General features: G+C 35.8%; 2 protein-coding genes across 5 annotated transcripts; both read right to left on the bottom strand.

Moving 5' to 3' along the window:
• Positions 1-471: 471 nt before the first annotated feature.
• On the bottom strand, positions 472-9,306 carry LOC133525783 (general odorant-binding protein 19d-like). 2 transcript variants are annotated; one of them, XM_061862171.1, is made up of 5 exons: positions 8,707-9,304; positions 2,825-2,992; positions 2,217-2,334; positions 1,600-1,685; positions 472-564 (listed from the first exon to the last, which is right to left on the bottom strand). In XM_061862171.1, exons 1-5 carry the CDS (start codon positions 8,758-8,760, stop codon positions 547-549), a joined length of 444 nt encoding a protein of 147 aa, XP_061718155.1. In that variant the 5' UTR covers positions 8,761-9,304; the 3' UTR covers positions 472-546. The 2 variants fall into 2 exon arrangements, with proteins under 2 accessions (XP_061718155.1, XP_061718154.1); XM_061862170.1 differs by lacking the exon at positions 472-564 and having other exon boundaries at positions 628-1,685; positions 8,707-9,306.
• Positions 9,307-13,674: 4,368 nt separating this feature from the next.
• LOC133525785 (general odorant-binding protein 72-like) lies at positions 13,675-20,259 on the bottom strand. 3 transcript variants are annotated; one of them, XM_061862173.1, is made up of 5 exons: positions 20,100-20,259; positions 19,333-19,408; positions 18,699-18,787; positions 18,377-18,488; positions 13,675-13,791 (listed from the first exon to the last, which is right to left on the bottom strand). In XM_061862173.1, exons 1-5 carry the CDS (start codon positions 20,151-20,153, stop codon positions 13,703-13,705), a joined length of 420 nt encoding a protein of 139 aa, XP_061718157.1. In that variant the 5' UTR covers positions 20,154-20,259; the 3' UTR covers positions 13,675-13,702. The 3 variants fall into 3 exon arrangements, with proteins under 3 accessions (XP_061718157.1, XP_061718158.1, XP_061718159.1); XM_061862174.1 differs by having other exon boundaries at positions 20,092-20,230; XM_061862175.1 differs by having other exon boundaries at positions 20,038-20,167.
• Positions 20,260-21,968: the final 1,709 nt, after the last annotated feature.

Genomic DNA, 21,968 nt, shown 5'->3' with positions numbered 1-21,968 from the left:
TTCTCAATCGCATCAGTTTTTTTTAATTTGACGTTTAGTTTTTTTTTCAGTACACCCCTTACATTGGCGAAAAAGATAATATCACAGTAATGCATCACTTACGCCTCCGTTGAATACGGCCCAAGAAAAATCATAGTCACGTGTTACAATTGACGTTTATTAGGTGCATAGGTAAGTGTGGTTACCAGTTACAATACTTATTGCATGTTGTGTGATTATCCTACCTACTTAATGGACAGGTCTGATAAAATAATGGGCCGATCACGGGTTCCTTGGGTGTCGGAATTAATAAACTATTTTTTTTTAATTAAACGTCGGATGAACATGTGTGTCAAATAAATTTTGTCAGTAGAAACAGGATTTAAAAATGTGGGCGCGAAGGGTCGATCACTCATACAAATTTTAATTTTGTGAAAACACAAAAAATGGTTTTTGGGAATTCTTAGGTTGATAAAAATAAACAAATATAAATCCATTCATCATATTTATTAAAATTATGATCCTTACCGACGCATTAACAATGTGGAGCTTTCGAAACTTAAACATTTATATATTGAATCCCATCTGAAAATAAAATAATATAATGTATGTGTTAAAACGTATAAAAATTCAATATTACAACTACAATTTTGCGTTAGTCCCCTCTTAATATTATCAACTTAATTATATTATAACTACTTACCTACTTAGTCAGGTCATAAGTTCTGTCATAAAGGTGTTGACTGAAAAAATGTAATACAAAGCTTTTAATAAAAAAAAGTTAACTATGATTTGAAAGCTTGTCTTATACTGATCAAAACGTAATAATCGTGACTTTATTTACTACTTACTTGTTTACTTTAGAATTTTGGTAAGACACGAATACTTCAAACTTAGGGTACTATTTTTCAGCAACACGCTTATTTTTCACTGCCACCCAACAAGTAGGCTTGGTAGAATATGTAAGTACCATCAGCCGTAAAAGTGCATGGCGACTTTATCAATGAATTCATTCATACCAATTTCTCCATGTCATTTTGCAGCTCATTGTGAGTATGTATGTATGTATAAACTCCTTATTGTACTTACAAAACAAAACATAAATATGGCACAGTATATAGGCAGTACAAAGGCAAACTTATCCCTTTAAGGGGTTTCTTCCAGTTAACCTTTGAACATGTACAGTTGCAATTTTGGCAGTCCAATACACATGAATTATATATCTAAAGATAGACCCAGCTTTAGTTTTATGTAAGACACAACCATGTGGAAAATAAATATAGATAAATGGGGATCAGAATCACCTTGAACAGGCCGCGTATATTTTGCATGTTTTTTTATATATTTTTTTCTGAATATTACATAGAATTATACAAAACTGGCACAGCAGATTACGTTAAATTATATTGTAAGTACCTAATTCAGCATTAAATAAGCTTTCAACCCATTTATGTCTAATAAGGTAAAAATCTTTGTGACAGAACTTATAACCTGACTAAGAAGTCCAATAGTAAGAACATGAATGAGCTTAGATTTAGATCAATATATATTACAAAAAAAATGTCAGGTGTCTCGAATGAAAACTTATTGCACTCATTTTAAATCTAAAGGTGTGTTTACCTTAGAAGCATTTTCAGTTAGGCAATTGAACAACAAAGCTGCTCTTTCGCATCCTTTCTCTCCATCTTTTACGGGCACATCGTTTACTGAAACAAATTACCAACATAAATACTTTAGTACGTGTAAGTACGGCTCGGCTGTCCGCTTTGTTCACTAGAACTAAAAGAAATCCCAGTATTAAGCCGGAACCCCAATGCAGCGCACGGTCAAGCTATGCACGTGGGTACAAAAACGCGTGTACCTACCTATCCTATCAAAATGTAGGTAGATACTTCCAGGAAGTCCACGAGCGCGCTACGCACGAAATAAAGTCACTGACTGATACGCGCGTGGCCTGGGGGGCCTAGGTAAAATGGACACGCAGTCAGACCCATGGACCCACGTGGCTGACGCGTATAGCAGCAGTGGGGTTCCGGCTTTAGAACTGAACAATACTGAATAACTAGAACTAATAGAACTGAACTGAAGATAGTAGGTAAACCTATATCCGAACATTTATTTCTCAATTGGTTTTTTGCTAGTACGCCGGTATACCGCGGTAATTCCTAGTAGGTCGGTAGGTAGAAATCCAGTAGGGGTACTTACACTAAGTTCACTTACCGAAGATAAGAACTAACCTGATTTGCAGTGATCGAATAATTTCTTGGAATTTTTTATCATAGTGGTGTCTTCTCCGTGATCTTTTTCAGCCATCGCGTCAGCTGCAGCATTGTCAAACATGCCTTTGTCATCCATCTGTAACACACGTGAAGATCCTTACGTCTCCTTAGATGGTTAAAAACCTTGACGTTATTAGTGTTATGACGTAATGGGTTATTCGAAGGTATCCATGTTATACTATAGCTATGCCTTTACCTACTCTCGACTGAAGATAATTCCCACCCCCCTACTCCAGCTGAGGTGCTGGTGAGCCACGTAAGCAAGAACAATGTGAAGAAACATTTCGTTGGTTGGTCTGTCCATGAAGTGTTAACGAGTCGATTTATTTCTGTCACATGGTGATCGGTGTCCCTACTGAACAGAAACTCGTAAGTAGATGCTGAGTGTGTGCCGCAGCATGTCTAGACGTCATTGAAATTGTCACCTCTCTTCTGTCGTTTTGCTGACGTATTGTGGCTAAGGATTGTGATAATAATTGGAGTCTTAATGGCTTATCTACCTCTAACATATCATTAGGCTCTTAACCTTTCTTTGTAAAAATTCAATTGGCTTTACGAATACGTACCCAAGTGGTCTTTCTATAAACGCAGGCCATTAAGCACTTCGCATTCTCGCTGTCGGGCATCTTGTGTTTCTGCAGCATGACCATCTCGTCGGGTGTGATCATATGGTCCTTGCTACATGTCACGCCTAGTTTTATGAGGTACTGCCTCACTTCGGCCTCCGTCTTGCACTGAAATTAGAGGCTATTATGGTGAATTGCAAAAGAATTCTACATAGTGCGTGTTAGCGTATGCTATAGACTTATATGTGTATGAATTAAGTACAATAAATACTTATATGCTTGTTTGTCACCGACGTAAAAAAAAAACAATACAATTTACATAGTTAACACAATTAAAATTAAGACTAATTAAACTATGCTTAACTATGTAATTTTTTTACCCTTAATTGCAAAAAAATACTTAGGTAAGGACCTGTAATGTCTGAAGTCAATTGATTTCGTTGTGTAACGACATTTTTTAAACATTTTTTATTTATGTTACATGCTTGAAAATGTATTGGCGTATGCTGTAAACTTATATGACTGTGTACGAATTAAGTATAGAGCTCAACGAGGGTGCGGAGTGTTAGGGTCGGCAACGCGCATGTAACTCCTCTGGAGTTGCAGGCGTACATAGGCTACGGAGACTGCATACCATCAGGCGGGCCGTATGCTTGTTTGCCACCGACGTAGTATAAAAAAATACAATAAAATTTACATGGTTTATTTTCGCCAGTCTAGACGGGAACAATTTTCCGCCAATCTGATTAAATTGTCTAATCAAATCAGGTGGTGTGGACGCAAACGCCAATTTTTGCTCGCCGATTTCGACCGCCGATTATCCAAATTTATTCATATTTATTTATTGCAACCATGGTATTATAGATATTACAAAGTTTGGATAGTTCCACATGGACCCTGTAAGGGCATAGCAATATTACATGTATAGGATATAATCTTAAATCTATGTGTATAATATAAAATTAAGTAAATTTAGTCGTTTTTACATATGAAAATCGTATTAAATCGAATAGTTTTCAGTGAATTAAATACAAATAGGCAACGAATGGATTATTAAGTAATGTCAAAATAATAAGTATAAAAAAATAAAAATGTAAAATTAATGTATTAAAAATAGAATTAATATTTAAATGCAATATGTCAATGATTTCGATTCATTTTAACCTTGCCTACAATATGATCCAAATTTAAACTTAATGCACAAAAATAGAGGTGTTGCTAAACGGACGAATCAGTGAAAAATCTTCTAAATTGTAGTAGCATTTGTCAATCAAGTAAGTCTAGTCAAGAATGTTTTGTTACTCGTACATTTTTTGCTCTTATGTGTTATCTATTTTATTGTACACTTTTATTGCCATGGCGTACGGACTTGAGCTGTATATCTTTAATTTAGAGCCTGTTATTGTTACCAGATTATTTTTAAATCGGGATTAATATCGTCGCAGCTGATTTTGAATATAGGTAAATAGGTTTGGGTTTTCCCTCACAACTTTACCCAATTCTAAAATGTATATAGAGGTCAGCGCAAGAAGTTTATATTCCCTAAAAAACCTGCTGTAAGCAGCTTTCTGGGCTGAAGATAGCTAATATTCTTATACATTTTTTTGAAGCATAAATAGGTCTTTCACATCTGTACTATTTCCCCATAGTATTATTTATTTATTTATTTATTTATTTATTTATTTGGAGATCCAACAGCTGTGACATTAACATAGAAAAATATAGTAGATACAGGAAGCCAATTATAGGAACTCACAGGTAGTGACATAATACTAAACTAAGATTACGCACTATTGCAACCACATATGTGAACAAAGCGAATACAAATGATACTTAATAAGGATAATGTGGGAGTTCAAAATACTAATTAACTTAGTAACATAATGAGGTCTAAGGTAAAAGTATAAATAGTAAATACGTAATTAATGGGTATTCAAGAAGGCGACAACACGCTCACTCAAAAAACTCAAAGTATTTCTGCACTAAATTACGTCTCACGCTAGGAATGCCACAGTTGAATATATCCATATCCAATTCTTTAGATAGCTCATTTAGGTTACGACTGGCGCGTGGTAAAAAACTATTCTGTCTGTATTTGGAAGATGCATTGCTGATTGCTATTGGGGGATGATACCTTTTAGAACGAATGGGGGTTTTGAAACATAGTTTACTTAGCAACTCAGAGCAATCGATTACACCATTGGTTATACTTAGGAGATATGTAATATCGGCTATTTCACGGCGTTTTTGTAAAGGGACAAGGTGATGGTGCTTACATATTTTAAGATAGTTGGAAGAACTGTAGGGATATTTTAATTTAAAGCAAAGGTGTTTTATGATTTTTTCTGAATGCGTTCAATTCTGTCAATATATGTATTGTAGCAAGGGTTCCAGACCTGAGAGGCATATTCTAACTTACTTCTAACATATGAACAATATAGCACCTTAAGCGTCTTAGCTTGAGTGAAGTGAACAGAATTGCGCATTATGAAACCTAGGGCTTTATAAGCGCCACAAATAATGTTATTAATGTGATTATCAAAAATTAGTTTAGAGTCGTGAATGACCCCTAAATCTCTCATACATGATACTTTCTGCAGGGTTTGACCCTTTAAGGCATAGGTAGTATCGACTAAGTTACGTTGGCGCGAGAAGGTCATTGCAAAACATTTAGAGGGATTCAAGTCCAATCTGTATAATTGACAATAATCATCAAGGCGTACGAGGTCAGACTGTAGTAATATTGAGTCAGCAATAGATTCTATCTTTAAGAAAACTTTCATGTCATCAGCGAAACAAAGAAGCTTGGAATGCAGGAGACATTTGTCAATATCATTAATAAATATATTAAAGAGCAACGGCCCTAATAATGATCCTTGCGGTACCCCACTAGGAACAGTGACCCAGCCGGACATATAATTATTCACGACAACAGCCTGGGTTCTGTTCTCGATATATGATATAAACCATCGCAGTAAATCCCCATTTATTCCGATGTTATTCAGCTTTGATATTAGTAAGCTGTGGTCAATGCGATCGAAACATTTGCTGTAATCAGTATAAATTACATCAACTTGGGACCCACTATCCATAGCGTCAGTAACATAATCGTTCAACAGAATAAGATTAGATACTGTAGATCTACGTCGCAAAAATCCGTGTTGATTAGCATTAAAATAATTACTTAAACAATTATAAACTTGATTAAAAACAATTTTTTCAAGCACTTTTGATAAAATACATAATTTGGATATGGGCCTGTAATTTGCAATATCAGTTTTGGGCCCTTTTTTATGTACTGGGGTGATAAAAGCAGACTTCCATATTGAGGGTATAGAGCACTCTGAGAAGGAACGCCGAAAAAGCATGACTATCGGCCTTAAGTAGGCATAGGCATAGAATGCGGTTAGCGCGGACTGTAGATCTGTCGTTTTCTTTTCGGCGATATGCTTTTTCCAACTTACCTATATGTATGTGTATCGATATCAATGACCGATATTACCGATAAAATGGAGTAATAGAGTACTCGTATTCGCGTTTGGGGACATTTTTAAAAATTTAAAGTGCTCACATTTCACCATTAATCTAAAATTGGTGATTAAATTGGAGATTGACGCCAATTTCTTTTCTGGCCCGCATCCGCATCCCGTCTGGACTTAAGACTATTCACAGAATCATTTATTTATTTATGTATTGTGCATTACAGGTAATGAATACAGATGTTATAAACAATTTTTGTTCTCTGTAACATGTCTTGCGACGTACAATAATTATAGCTGCCTAGCGCATGCAATATTATTAAAAATATTTTACATTTTCACTACTTATCTTATATTTTATAATATTCTATAAGTTTTAATTAATAGTAAAAATAAATAATAGGTAGTTCTATAAGTCAATCATTAATTTGTTAAAGTATCCATCATAAGTTCATCTATATTGTAATAACATTTATCTTTTAATAAGTTATTTAACCTTATCTTAAACGTTGACAGCTGTTCTTTTATAAGCAAATCCGGTAATTTGTTAAACAATTTAGGGGCCATTATGTAGATGGTATTTGTATAAAAACTTGTTTTTGAAATACAATTTCCTGGAGGAAGAATTTTTAGCATATTTGTAGCCGGGCGAGGATGAGTATTTACATGTACAGTGAATCGGTCCATATATTGCTTTACAAATACACATGCTTCATAAATATACATCGAGTGTAGTGTCAACAGGCCTAATTTTTTAAACAAGGGTCTACAGCTCGTCATTTGGCTAACTTTGAACCTTAACTACGTATTCTTTTTTGTAATTCACCCTAATATGTTAACCCTTAAATGCAATATGAAAGTGTAGGTACCTACTCCGTAATCAGTATGCTTATTGCTTTCATCAAATGGAATCATTTAGACATTTCCTCATCGATAACAGGATAGATTCAGACCGATTTTGACAGCCAGTGCAGTGCAGTAGACAGTGCAAGTGTTATTTCAAATGTCAAACTTCTATGAAATTATGACGTTTACACTTGCACAGGCTGGGCTATCAGAATCGCTGCCAACTTAGCTTGGTTTGACTCTACTTACTTTCCCCTCGCTTTATGTATATGAAGTATGCATATTTGTAAAAAAATAATCCATATTTGTTTAATCCCGTAAAAAAACATCTACTACTGAAGCAATCCGAAAAAAAAACATGTACATACGACACGACATAATATGCCCTACCTAACCTAAATCAGCACTCCTTTCAAAAAATGTTATGTGCATATGAGTAGGAAAATATTTTATTAAGATCCCATAGACCTTAAAAGATTGACAATTGGCATTGCCACTGAAATAAACCGACCAAGTGCGAGTCAGACTCGCGCACGAAGGGTTCCGTACCATTATCTATAAAAACGGCAAAAAAATCATGTTTGTTGTATGGGAGCTTCCTTAAATATTTATTTTATTCTGTTTTTTTTTTAGTATTTGTTGTTATAGCGGCAACATAAATACATCATCTGTGAAAATTTCAACTGTCTAACTATCACGGTTCATGAGATACAGCCTGGTGACAGACGGACGGACAGTGGAGTCTTAGTAATAGGGGTCTTACCCTTTGGGTACGGAACCCTAAAAAGACTATTTGATTGGCTAGCTAAACATCAGTGCTTTTAAAAGCATAAATGAGAAAGAGACACAGAGAGAGAGTTACAGAGTACAGTATTTATTTATAATTATTAATTATTGAATACAATTTTATGATATATGTACTTGTCTAAGGGCTTGTTTCACAATGTCCAAGTAAAGTCCTGAATAAGCTACTTGCTTCCTATCTGATGAATAAAGTCATCGTTGGCGTTTCAAAATCTTTGAATAGGTAAGCTTAACTAGTAGATAAAGTGCTAAGATTTGCAGGAAGATTTATTTGGCAGTAAATTTATTTGTTAATTAGCTATCCAATGCTTTACTTGGACATTGTGAAACCGGCCCTAAGTGAGTTTAGGTAACCATGATTAACATACAATATACAATAACATGTATAATAAAAGTACCTCCGTTGTAATTAGTTCTAAGACAATCAAATATTGTACGCCTTTGTAAGGCAGGATATGGAAAACATGAACCATGGACATGTACATACATAAGATCTTTGTAAACCCATAACCGTGCAATAATAGTACATTACCATACAAGTGCGAATTACCTATTCGCAGATGTATCGTACAACATTTTACAGTACATATGGGCCTTTAAATTATCGACATGTTACGTAATGTGCTAATTATCGCACGAGTGCGGTAAAGTAGCACCATATGTAATGTAAAATATTTTTGATTTTGATCTACAATTATTCACAGTACAATTCGTGTTCTACTTGTGCCTAGTACAAAAAAAATATTTACTTACATAGGATAGTCCTACTACACAACAGCATAGTAGAAATTGAAATAACTTTGACATTACTCTGGGCGATGAAAACTGTAGTTAGATTTGTGGAAATTCTGTTTTTAAATGTATTCAACCGGATATTTATAATTAGATATTAGGTACAGCATCCGGTTATTTAAACATAATTAGAGCCGATACTATTAAATTTGTATGTTTTAATGCCTAGTAATGTAATTATTAGTACCTACCTATTTTCAGATGGTTATTTTTTACCTAGGTCATATTATTTATGACTTTTTTCCTAATTTTTCTAATTCTCTAACTATTTATGCTAATGTCTTAATTTCAATTTTGTTATTTTTCAATGCTTAGATTTGACACATTATATTTGCACGCTTGCTTGCAAGCAAAATACACATTGTACCTGAATAGTCCTAACACCTTATGTTACTGTATTTTTGCAAATAAATAAATGATTGATTGATTGATTGATATGTATATTCTATATAGTAGGTACACATGTGTCAAAATATAAATATGGTCGCTTACTGTACAGTTTTTTCCAAAATCTGTAAATTCCTCTCGTCCTCAATTAAAAGTTAAGTAATGTCTCCTAAGATCATTACCTATTCGCGTAGCTTGGATCTGGTACCTGCCCTCACTGACCCATTAAGAACATCCACATGTTTTTGTCTTGCTTTTTCCTTTAACAGTAATTAGGAAATTGCCTCGCGAAGTAGCTCGATCTGTGTAGACGTGCCTTGGCCGCATTGCCTCGGGATTCCTTACAAAAACGCTTATTATTTTCGTAGTCGCCATCTAGCGTCGATTAGCGGATTTATCAGTACTGCTGCTCGACAATAGATGTTGCGACCTCGCGACGAACGAAAAGTCAAATGCTCAACAATTTTCAGCTTATAAGTTATAACCGAATGTACCGGAACTCTATTTTCAACTCCTTCTTCTTGTGAATTGTTGAGCAATACACTTATTTTCGTCAGTCGCGACACCCGTGACATCTACTGTCAAGTAGCAGTACTGATACTGCTGATAAATCCGCTACTTGACGTTATATGTCGACGAAAATAATAAGCGTTCTGGTAAGAAAATTGATGTATGGAGTGAGCACTCTATGCTTACTTATTTCTCTATGGTTCTATAGAAAAAAAATCGCGAACATAGGTTTAAAATTCACTTTAAATTAAAGATTATAATAAATTTTGCACTAAAACTAAAAATAAAAATAAAATTCTAAACATGAGCAATATTATGAATGATCCAACTCAGCGATTAGGTACTTTTTTATTATAAGAACAAAAAAATAAATAAGATTCAAAAACATGATACCGGTCCCGAGCACGCACACCCAACTCACTCACGCTTACGCTCAGTGAAAATGAGAGAACAACACGAATCTACGGGGCCTTAAGCATTTTAAGCAATAATATGTTTAATAAAGTAATTTTGAGTATTTAGATATTAAGATCAACTTACTATATGTCCATGTTGTTCCAATTTAATTTTTTAGCATAGGTAACAGCTGTACGGATTGCGATGAAATGAAAATCCTTAACGTCATTAAAAAAAGTCGTGGTGACATAATCGGACAGACAGACGGACATGACGAATCTATAAGGGTTCCGTTTTTTGCCATTTGGCTACGGAACCCTAAAAAGTGTCCCAAGACAATCAACTTTAAACAATATTAATAATTGATGCTGAGTGTACAATTAGTTCCCCAAACACCGGTGACCTCCCTCTCACGAATGATCGTTGTTGCTTGACATTAGTTCCGAATCGTTAGCTTTGCACTGGCAATTTTTATAATGATGGCAGTTGATGACTATATATTTTCCATATCACATTAGTTGTGTTTTTTATTAACTATATGCTTACGATGGGGTATAATTTATAAATATAGTGTGGATAAATTAACGGGCCATGGAGGGAAAGTGCCTAAAAACCTTAAGTTAGGTCATTTAAATTATTTTAGTTTTAAAAAGAAACAGCACTGTTTCCTGTTTTTATTCGTTTTGTTTTCGCGGTTTTAAGGCACATTCCCTCTAGGGTCCATTTTTTTCCAACCTGTATAATTGCCTACCTACTATTTCATAATTATCTGATTTGATTACCCACCTACAGGTATCTAATCTAGACTATTTAGAGTCAGACCAAGCTAAGTTGGCAACGATTTTGATAGCTCAGCCTGATGCAAGTGTTAAGTATTAGGTAGACGTCATAATTTCATAGAAGTGTGACGCTAAAAATAACACTTTTTTATTAAAAGCAATATAAAACCAGAAGAATAAGGCTCGATGCCAAGAACATCTCCTGTAATAAAGCAAGGGGCAACTTATAAAGGAGTGGCTAGCCAATTTAAATTACGACGAAACGGAAAAAATAGGTAGTCCAAATTCGAAATAGTTGACATTTTTAGATGCAAAATAACTAATTTGTATTACTATTAGTTTACTTTTAATGTAAGTACTAAGTTGTAAAGAAAATACCATCTACCAAACGTTTTAACCTGTCAACCGGCTGAAGCATACTTGGTTATAGCATAATATGTTATTGGTCGCCGCGATACAGGCGTGCTGTTTAACATTTTTGAAGCTTAATAATATATGTTTACCGTACTCTTTGTTTTTATGATGAAGTATAATGTCAGTCAATAAAGTAATGTTATTATAAAAATACGTTTTCTTTACAAAAATACAATTCTTCACAATAATATAGTAAACATGGTCAAAAACCGAACCGGATAGTTAAAATAAGAAGGACAATGAAGTATACAAATAGTCTACGATATATTTACGAAGGTACTTAGATAATATTTACGAAATTCTCATTAAACATGAATACTACCGAGAAACTTATTGCTCTACAAATAGACAGTTTAGAAATAACAGAACGGGCCCACGTGAACTACAAAAAGTTTCCAAAATAAAGAATTACGCCAAGATACGTACAAGGACGATTAGAAACTTTAGAAAATAACTATAAGTAATTCAAAAGCATCCATCAAAGGTTGATTACCACAGTTTCAGAAGAAGACAAATGCAAATTATCATACTTTACGGAAGATCTATACGACACTTTTGATGAATGTTATTATATATATAAGGGTGATTTGACGACAGTTTTACACAAGTTTAATACCGAAACAAGAGACAACAAAACAGAAAATAGGTCCGGCAATCAAGCGTCGATCAGTGACATGAAATTACCCCGAAACACTATCCCGATGTTTAGCGTAGATTACACAGAATGGCAATCTTTTTATGATTTATTCACCACTTTGATCCACAAGAATAACTCCCTCATTGACGTGCAACGTATGCATTATCTAAAAGTTAGTCTGAAGGGTGACGCCGAAATTCTTTTACGTTAATATCCCATTATCGGCGAGAACTACATACAAGCATGGACCATTCTGAAGAAGCGTTATGACAACAAAGGTACATTGCTAACTGTCATTTTAAAAGGTTCTTCGGCCAAAAGGCAATCGTTCAAGAATCAGCCATCGCATTAAAACAGCTGCTAGATACATCTTTCGAATGTCTAAACGCACTAAAAATCTTAGCTTGCCTACAGCTGAATGGGATGCTATTGTCATTCATGTTATAGTGTCAAAACTGGACCCTGAAACTTATAAGCACTGGAAAAAGTTAGTCAATGAAGTCATTTCAGTTTTTCCGACTTTTGAGAAATTGAAGTCTTTTTTGGAAAATCGATTCAGAACTAGATTCAGTTAACAAGTATCATCATAACCTAACAAATCCCAAAACGTTTCACGTGACAGCCGGCGGTGACAGCAGAGATATTCAATGCGGATTTTGCCAGGAAAGGCACCATATATTGTAAACAATTTGCAGATCAGGTAGTGGATGAAAGGTACGTTTTTGTTAAAAAGAACAGGCTTTGTTTAATGTTGTAAATCATGTAGTAAAGCGATGTAAACAATGAAAGTCATGTCAATTATGTAAAGGCCAACATCATTAGTTCATATGTACATCAGGGTATAAAATAAACAAATAACAATAAAAGGTAAAAAACAAGAAAGTTTACATGACTACAGAAGACTAGTTAGTTACACCTGCCAGATCGAGTAGAGAGGATCGTGAACGAATTATTCTATGGCCCACAGCTAAAACCAACCTTTTCGCTTTATTAGTAGGTAGGTAAAGCGGAACCTGCCGGCCATGTGTGATACAAATAAAATATAGATTTTATTTTATTTCACTCATCTGTTTAAATAGGTAATTACCTACTTATTTGTAAAATCATTTCTATGCGTAGGCAACCCTAGCGTTGTGCTTGCTGCGCGTGCTGCGGAGAGCGGCGCGTTGAAGGGCATTCCATTGTATTTTTGTGTAGGTATCAAAACGGTAGGTATTTGCATTTGTTTTGAGAGATAAGTATCTGTTCGTAAGAACTATTATATAATCTGTGGCCCCGTCTTATGCGCGAGAGGCCGTGGGCTGTAGTTCCCACGCTGGTCCGGTACGGGTTGGGGACCTCACATACTATTGATTCCATGAGAAATTGAGAAAACACATCTTCTTCTTCTTCGCGTTGTCCCGGCATTTTGCCACGGCTCATGGGAGCCTGGGGTCCGTTTGACAACTAATCCCAAGGATTTGGCGTAGGCACTAGTTTTTACGAAAGTGACTGCCATCTGACCTTCCAACCCAGAGGGTAAACTAGGCCTTGTTGGGATTAGTCCGGTTTCCTCACGATGTTTTCCTTCACCGAAAAGCGACTGGTAAATATCAAATGACATTTCGTACATAAGTTCCGAAAAACTCATTGGTACGAGCCGGGGCTTGAACCCGCGACCTCCGGATTGCAAGTCGCACGCTCTTACCGCTAGGCCAGCGCTTTTTAATTGAGAAAACACATCAAATCTTATAAATATTTACCGTTATTATTATTACAATGATTTCATCGCAAAAAAATATGATTAACAGGTTCAGTAAAACAGAATTTCTTTTAACCACTAAATGAATATTTATTAAGGAAAGTAAAATATATCAGGATTGTGGTTGTAAATACATTTTGTTACGTGAAACGCAGCTTCGCAGATATCCTTGTAGCCGTCCGCTGGAAAAGAAGTTTAACAATTAACTAATAGTCCGGTGTGGTTTGGTTATAACCAAACCCTGTTACAGATCGTGTCATTCACGAATTTGTCACGCTGCGCGTCATCGTGGTTGACACGAACTATATAACTAGTTTACAGTAAAAAAAACCCTCGTTTTCGTTCTTGTGTTGTTATATTAATATGTATACAGGGTGATCAATCCAAAACGGTCAGTATGGTCTGAAACTATGAGAGATAGCCACATCTGTTATTAGAAAACATGGCTTCGATTTTAAATTTAATAATAATGACATTCAATCTTTTTAGGGTTCCGTACCAAAAAGGTACAAAGGAATCCTTATGGTGCGACTCTGTCCGTCCGTCCGTCCGTCTGTCACACCGCTAAATATCTCGAGGACCACTTAAGCTATCGATTTGAAATTTGGAATAGTTACGAACAACGCTAACCCAGACACATTGAAAGTATTATTTTGTTCTTTTATTTTTAATAACTATGGAAAATGCCCCATATAAAGAGAGGGCAAAATTTCAAAGTAGAGTGACTAGGTCAAGAGGGGTATCATTTGAAAGAGCTGAAATAGACTATTCCAAAACATTCTTAATTATTTTTTAGTAGTGGAAAAAATGATTTATGGAGGAAAATGTGAAAAAAAATACCACTTCCCCCCTTATCTCCGAAGTTTACCGATGAAAATGATGAAATTTTTACATAATATTAATATTACTATTAATTTTACAGGAAAAATATAATCAGACCTCTATCTTGGTAACGCTTTTTTTTAATTAAAAACATTTCCGAATTCAGTTTGCAATTTAACCATCTATAAGTGTGTTTATTGAAATTGCTATGAGATTATATTAAAGACACCTTTTTTTCAAATAAAAGAACAGTTTTCGAAATCAGTTAACATGATACAGAATTATCCACGAAAAACCAACATACGTGCATTAGGTACATCGCGCAAATTAGTTAGACAATTTGCCGATAGATGGCGCTATACACAATTATGCTTAGTATAGGTACATCTGATCAAAAGCCTTTCGCCTTTATAGTTACAAGAGATAATTCAAAGTTTTTTACGGAACCCTCGGTGCGCGAGTAAAACGAACTTGCACTTGTTTATATTTACTTATACTTTCAGGATCAATTATGCAAACAAATACTATTTACACGCGATTACATAAATATTGACCAGGTTCGATTCCCGGTTATGTATGAGAGATTAAAACAAATATTGAATGTCATTATTATTAAATTTGAAATCGAAGTTATGTTTCCTAAGAACAGATGGCTATCTCTCATAGTTTCCGACTTCTCCTTACTGACCGTTTTGGATTGATCACCCTGTATATCCCATATACGTAGATTGAACTAGATATGTGATATAGATCTAGACGAAGAGACATACTCATACTCTTTTATTGGTAAAATATACAATTTTTCATGTCAGCAATAAAATACTCAGTTAAAATTAAATTAAATTATAATTATTTACTTGATCTACATTCGATTAAAATAAAAGGATACAAATGCAATAAATAAAAACTGGCCAAGAGCATGTCGGGCCACGCTCAGTGTAGGGTTCCGTAGTTACTCTTCCGTCACAATAAGCTAAACTGGAGCTTAAAGTATAGTAAATTGTTAACCAAGGGATGAAACGGTACCTTTCACCTGAGTTAAACAAAAAGGCAAATTTGCATAATCAGTACCTAATTAAAGTAAGTCTTTTTGGAAGAACCAAGACTTAATGGACAAATAATACCATTCTCAGACGAGGTCAAGTACCTAGGGGTCACTTTCGACCAAAAGTTAACTTGGAACCCTCACCTAAGAAATATTATACAAAAAGCGAAAATGGCCATGTGGTCATGCTGTCGAATGGCAGGAGCAAGATGGGGCATAAGACCCAAAATTGCTATGTGGTTATACACAGCGGTTGTGAGGCCCATAATTACCTACGCCTCCGCAGTCTGGTGTAACAAAACCAACCAAAAGACGGCAATAGAAACTCTAAACAGCCTGCAGCGAACGGCATGTTTAACAGCAACAGGCGCCTTCTCCTCGACACCGGGGGCGGCCCTAGACGCACTGCTGGATATTATACCACTCCACTTGCAGGTGCAAAAGGAGGCTAAGCAGTGCGTCTACAGAATATGCACGCTAAACAGGCCAAAATGGCGCTCTCAAGCATTAACCAAACTAAAGGCCTGGGTTTTTGCAAATAGAACCCTTAGCATGCCCACCGATGACACGCACACTGAATGTCAGTTTAATAAACTGTACACAGTAGAAATACCTCCTAGAGACAAATGGACCAACAACCAAATGTTCGTCGAAGAGGGAAGCCATATTTGGTACACGGATGGTTCCAAGAAAGGCATTGATGTAGGATGTGGGATCTATGGTGAGAGACCTAAGCTCAGAGCCAGCGTCAGCATGGGCACACAGGCCTCAATCTTCCAGGCTGAAGTCTACGCCATCAACAAATGTGCGGAGGTTAACCTGGATAAAAACCTACGACACCAACATATCTACATCAACTCAGACAGCCAGGCTGCTCTGCTGGCACTAGAATCCCTTGAGTCAAACTCAAAACTAGTCCAGAACTGTAAAACAAACCTCAATGCACTGGCAAACTCCAACAAAGTCACACTTAGATGGGTACCAGGGCACTCCGACATTAACGGAAACGAAGAAGCGGACGAACTTGCTAGAAAGGGCGCAGACACACCCCTGGTCGGCCCAGAACCGTTCTGTGGAATCACAAAACGGGATGCATATTCACTGCTCAGCAATTTAGAAAAAATAAGGGCAAACGATTGGTGGAAGTTCGTAAAAGGACAAGAACACTCGAAAGCTCTAATCAAAGGGTTCAACAGCAAAAATGCTAGGGAGCTTCTAGGGCTCAAAAGACACAAAGTCTGCGCGGTGACCAGAATTTTGACTGGACACTGTAAATTGAACAAACACATGTTTCAAATCGGAAAGAAACAAGACGCGACATGCAGGTTCTGCCATGAGTCAGAGGAGACTGCAATGCACATTCTCTGCTCCTGTGGACCACTAATGTCAAAAAGAAGTACCCACCTAGGGCGGCACGTATTGCAACCCTATGAGGTACAGAACATTACGGCCCAAAGAATCTGGAATTTCCTGGATTCAACGGGCATCAGTAATGAACTTTAAAGGGCTGTCACAATAGACCAATGCCTGGTCGACGTGGCATTCAAAGGCCCACAAACCACAATAATAATAATAAGTCTTTTTACTATGAAGGGAAAACTTTTTGCGATAACTCAAAAACAGCTAAACTGATCATGCCCGCTATAGTTTTCATTTAATGTCTTTCTTAAGCTCTACTTCCACGATTTTTTTCATATTTTTTGGACCTATGGTTCAAAAGTTAGAGGGTGGGGACACATTTTTTTTTTCTTCCGGAGCGATTATCTCCGAATATATTCACTTTATCAAAAAATGTTTCTTGAAAACCCCTATTAGTTTTGAAAGACCTTTCCAACGATACCCCACATTCTAGGGTTGAAGCGAAAAAAAAATTTCACCCCCACTTTACGTGTAGGGGAGGTACCCTAAAAAAATTATTAGACAGACAGACAGACAGACAGACAGACGGACATGGCGAAACTATAAGGGTTCCTAGTTGACTACGGAACCCTAAAAATGTGACACTAGTGATTTTAGTATATGTAAAGATGATATCTGCATTCTTCTGCTCAATGCAGGTTTCTTCATGATGTTTTTCTTTACCCGTAAGCCTGAGTAGAATTTCTAATGATATTCCATGAAATGTATATAATTATTCTAATTTATGCGAAACAAAAAAAACATCGCAACGTGGTCGCAACGATATATCTCAACAGCATACTGCATAATATGTAGCGGTATAGCGGTAAGTACGAACGCAAGTCACGATGGTCGGAGTTACAAGAGCACTTGTTGACTTGTTTTGTTTCTACTTCCTTTTTCTTTAAGTACACATTTTTGTTTCGAAGATACGAGTAGGTACATGCTTTCTGCAGAATTGGGCGTATTTTTTTTAAAGCTAAGAACCTAAAAGGTTCCACTCACACAGAACAGACTACTTAGCTGCCGCGACTTCATTGACCAAGCGTAAGCGGGTGTCCGTTTCAGATTGGGTAAAAATGCTTTCGTATGTCAGGATGTTCCCCTCCGCAGATCGCGATTCTCGTAAAATTTTGTGAGCAGATTCGGTAGTCAGACATAATATTGGTGTCGTTTCGTTTTTGGAAAATGTTCCAAATGGCGGAAACTGGCATAATATAAAGGACATAAGTGCCAGTAGGGTCTATGGCAATTAAGACCATTGTGAGTTCGCTGTGATAATGACTCGAAGAAGCAAGTATTTTATATTTATTAAATTTTTTAAGCTTATAAAGCTTTTCGCGAGATCTACAGCTCACAGAGCCACTAGTATAAATTGTTGGGATATATATATTATATATAATGACAGGACAATAATTTGACGTAGACACATTTCTTCAGAGCGGGGGTTATCTTCTCCAATCTATAGATTGGCGGATACTAGATAAAATAGGAATACTTACGAACTTTCTTGCATGCAGTCATAGCCGCCTTTGCGGGCTCTTTGATTTCCTCCGGTAAGAGCATGTCCGCCTGCTTTATCGCGGCATCATAGCTTATTTTTCCATTTTTAACCTGTAACGAACATTGTGCAGTGACTGGACCATGACTGGACATTACCCCCAAGCCGAAAAAGAGATTTATATCTTTAAGCAGTGGCCTCTCATCTTAGCGTTTATCTCAATTGAATCTACATTCTACGGGTAATGCTTCGGAGTTCAGGTTCTGTTTTGCAATTTTTGTTTCATAAATAAACATATACTTAAATATTTGTTCTTAACTTACGGTGCCAGCCATTTTCATAACGCAAGCCATGTAACACATAACTTCTTTCTCTGCGATGAACTCCCCTTTGGCTAGAGGATCTATTTTTTCTGAAAATAAAATTAAAAATGCAAATCAATGGTTTACCGCCTTCTACAGCACCTGTTGGTACGAAGTTTTTTTAACATGACATTTTATTAAGTAGAGCTTGGGTTTTAAAATTAATGACTTATTGTCGATCGAAATTAACTTTAAAATTTTATAAAATACCTACCGCGTTTCAGCAATCATTTTCTTGCGGAAATATTTATGGTTATAATTTAATACATTTTTTTTTATACCTAGTCGGTGGCAAATAAGCGAAGCAGTCAATCATAATGGTAAGCGACCATCGCAGCCTACAGACGCTTTGTAACCCCAGTGATGTTACAATCGCGATGCCGACCCGGTATGAGTTAATCTGTAAATCTCGTGACTTACAAAAAAAGTTAAATATATCGTGAAACTTGTGTCACCTAATGTAAGGCCTGAGATACCCTTGTAAGTTTCACTTACGTAAGGAGGGTGGTAACATTTTAAAGAACTGTGAAATCGCCTTGGCACTTACATTTTAGGTGTAGGTAATTAGGTACTAGTATGTTGCCTAATTACTCACCATCTGCCACGTTGTTTTTTGGTTGACAGGTTTTTCGTATGGTTTTCCCGGTAGCTTTTATCTGCTTCATGGTCATCTGTTAGAGAAAAAACACTTAATTTAGTAGAAGACCTCGTAGTATTTTGTTTATCTTTTGCCTCGCCTTACAGCTTTAATATGAATAGGCCAATGGATTTTGCCAAAAAGTGACTTTGGTCTATAAGGCATTGTCTAGAAGAATAGTGTGTAAAGAGACAGATAAAAAAAAAACTGATTTTGGTTGACACAATGGTAGGTGAGAGATGTAAGATAAAATGCATTGACCTATCACAGATACCAAAATTGTAGATGCTAATAAAGTTAAAAGTTTGCGCACGTTAGACTATGAGCATTAAAACAGGTACATAAGAATACACAAAATTTAAACAATTTACTTAAAATAACTCTAAATGGTTGGCCCAGAAATACATCGACAAATAATGAGAATATTTTTTCTTCTTTTACACATTGTCATTAAAAATGAAAACTACCTATAATCATTTAACTAAAACAAAATGTATTAAGGTATATCGGGTAATTTCGGAAATCGGGTAATTTAGTGTTATTTTGCTTTCGGAATTACCCGAATTCATCTTAAATTTAAAGTACTTTCCTTTAGCTTCGATATAGAAACACAAACGTTTGTAAAAAAAAACAACAATATACTGCGATAATAAAATTGTGTACATATTTTTAGGCCAACTTGTATAGTTGAATGTCTTCTGCAGATGTCAGAGTAACCTGCTCACCGCATCACAAAATGTTATTAAGATGAGAAATTTGACGATTAGGATGAGCATCATAGTTCTTTATTACTGGGGACTCTAGACAAGACTGACATGACGACTTTCTGGAAACTTGGCCGAGTTTGTGCGCTTTATAATGACTTTTGATAATTGTGCAGTGATGGGAAAGATACAAAGCACTTAATGAAGGTGTGACCATGATTTAGCTTAAACTTCGGATTATATATAGGTACATACCTACTGATACAGTGATACAATACCTGCTGGCTATGGCTGCATATTTTATTAACCGAAAAGCGTTCTGTAATAAATGCACACTAACAAGTAGCTCAAATAATTTACTTAGGTACCAAATGAAAAATAATTTACTTACTTATAATAAATACTTAAATAGAATGATATTAGGTCCATCACATATCAAGATTCCTTTGATAAAAGGTTTTATGTATAGCTATCTTTTATCTGACATTTGCATTTTTGGCAAAAATTTCAGTTTTGGTATAAGCTTTTATCACGGACTTTTCTTTTCACAGGGAACTATAATACTCATCGAGACAATTCTAATAACCCCTAATACAATGAGGACTTTATAAGGTTGCGTTGTTCTATGACAGAGTTCCTATGGCCACCTCCTGTCGGAAACCGGGAAGTGAGTCATAGAAGGATGGGCTTATTTGTATTTGTGTCCATGAACCAATAAGAATAAACGACATACCATCGGAAAGGTTTTGTTATATACTCCATTTTTTTTGTATGGCGAGACTTCTCTGTGATCTCTGTTTAAAAAAAGTTATGACACAAAAAAAACATAAGAAATCGAAAAAAAAACTAAAATATCGTGACACAAAATCATTAAAAATAACAAAACCTTTATGATCTCCGACACAGGAATTTAGTATTGAAAAAAAAAAAACTATATAGTCACGTTTCAATTCACACTACTTTTTGCAGCATTAACTTTTTTCACACAAAGATTTGGGACTACATGCCAGCTATAGTAAAAGTTTTACAACTTAGAATTTAGAATAACCTATCCGGTGACATACCGCTTGCCCTTATTGGTTAAATGGGCTAATTAGCCCACCCTCCTTTAACTCGCAAAATTTGATTACAGACAGGCAGACAACGCGATAGGTGAAACATAAATAAAAGCTTGTAAAAAGGAATACTTATGGTGCGACTCTGGCGGTTTGTTCGTCTTTTATGTCGGTAAATATCTTGGGAACTACTTACGCCATCGAATTGAATTTATTTCGATTTTTAAACCATTCTGGTGGATGGTGGCAAACTTCCTATGTGACACCTAAGATATTTAAAATAATTTAGAAATTTCCAGAGATAATTAACGTGGGGTATTGTCACATAGCGCCATCTAGTGGTGTTAGCGTAACTTCGTTGTTTCTTTTTATTTCTCTTAGTGTTATTTTTTTTTTTTTTAAATTAAACATGATTTAATTTAATCTTCTTTCACGCTAGGTTTGTCACCCTATTCACACTGTGAATGAAACCAATGGTTAAGTCATTAAGACGTGTTACTTCGCACTTCCTCGTCCATTATTCTCATCTCTCTCGTACCTTATTTATGATTACGTAAACTTTGGTTGTGTTTTTAATGAAATCGAGAAAACTTGGGTGCGTATTGGCATGTTGGCTACGCACGCACGCACGCTAGGTTGGAAGCGTAGCCAACATGCCAATACGCACCTAAGTCGAACGAAACGCAACCGTTACTGTCGCACCAATATGGAAGAGTGATCGAGAGACACAAAGTGTTTCGTTATTGTAGCGCAAGCGATTGTCACCTTGGGTGCCTAGACCCTGTATAGGTCCAGAACTGTTACAGGACACTTTTCTAGGAAACCTAGTTAAATT

This window comes from Cydia pomonella, chromosome 15 (genome assembly GCF_033807575.1).
Source record: "Cydia pomonella isolate Wapato2018A chromosome 15, ilCydPomo1, whole genome shotgun sequence".
NCBI lineage: Eukaryota > Metazoa > Arthropoda > Insecta > Lepidoptera > Tortricidae > Cydia > Cydia pomonella.
This window is presented reverse-complemented; position numbering and strand designations above follow the sequence as displayed.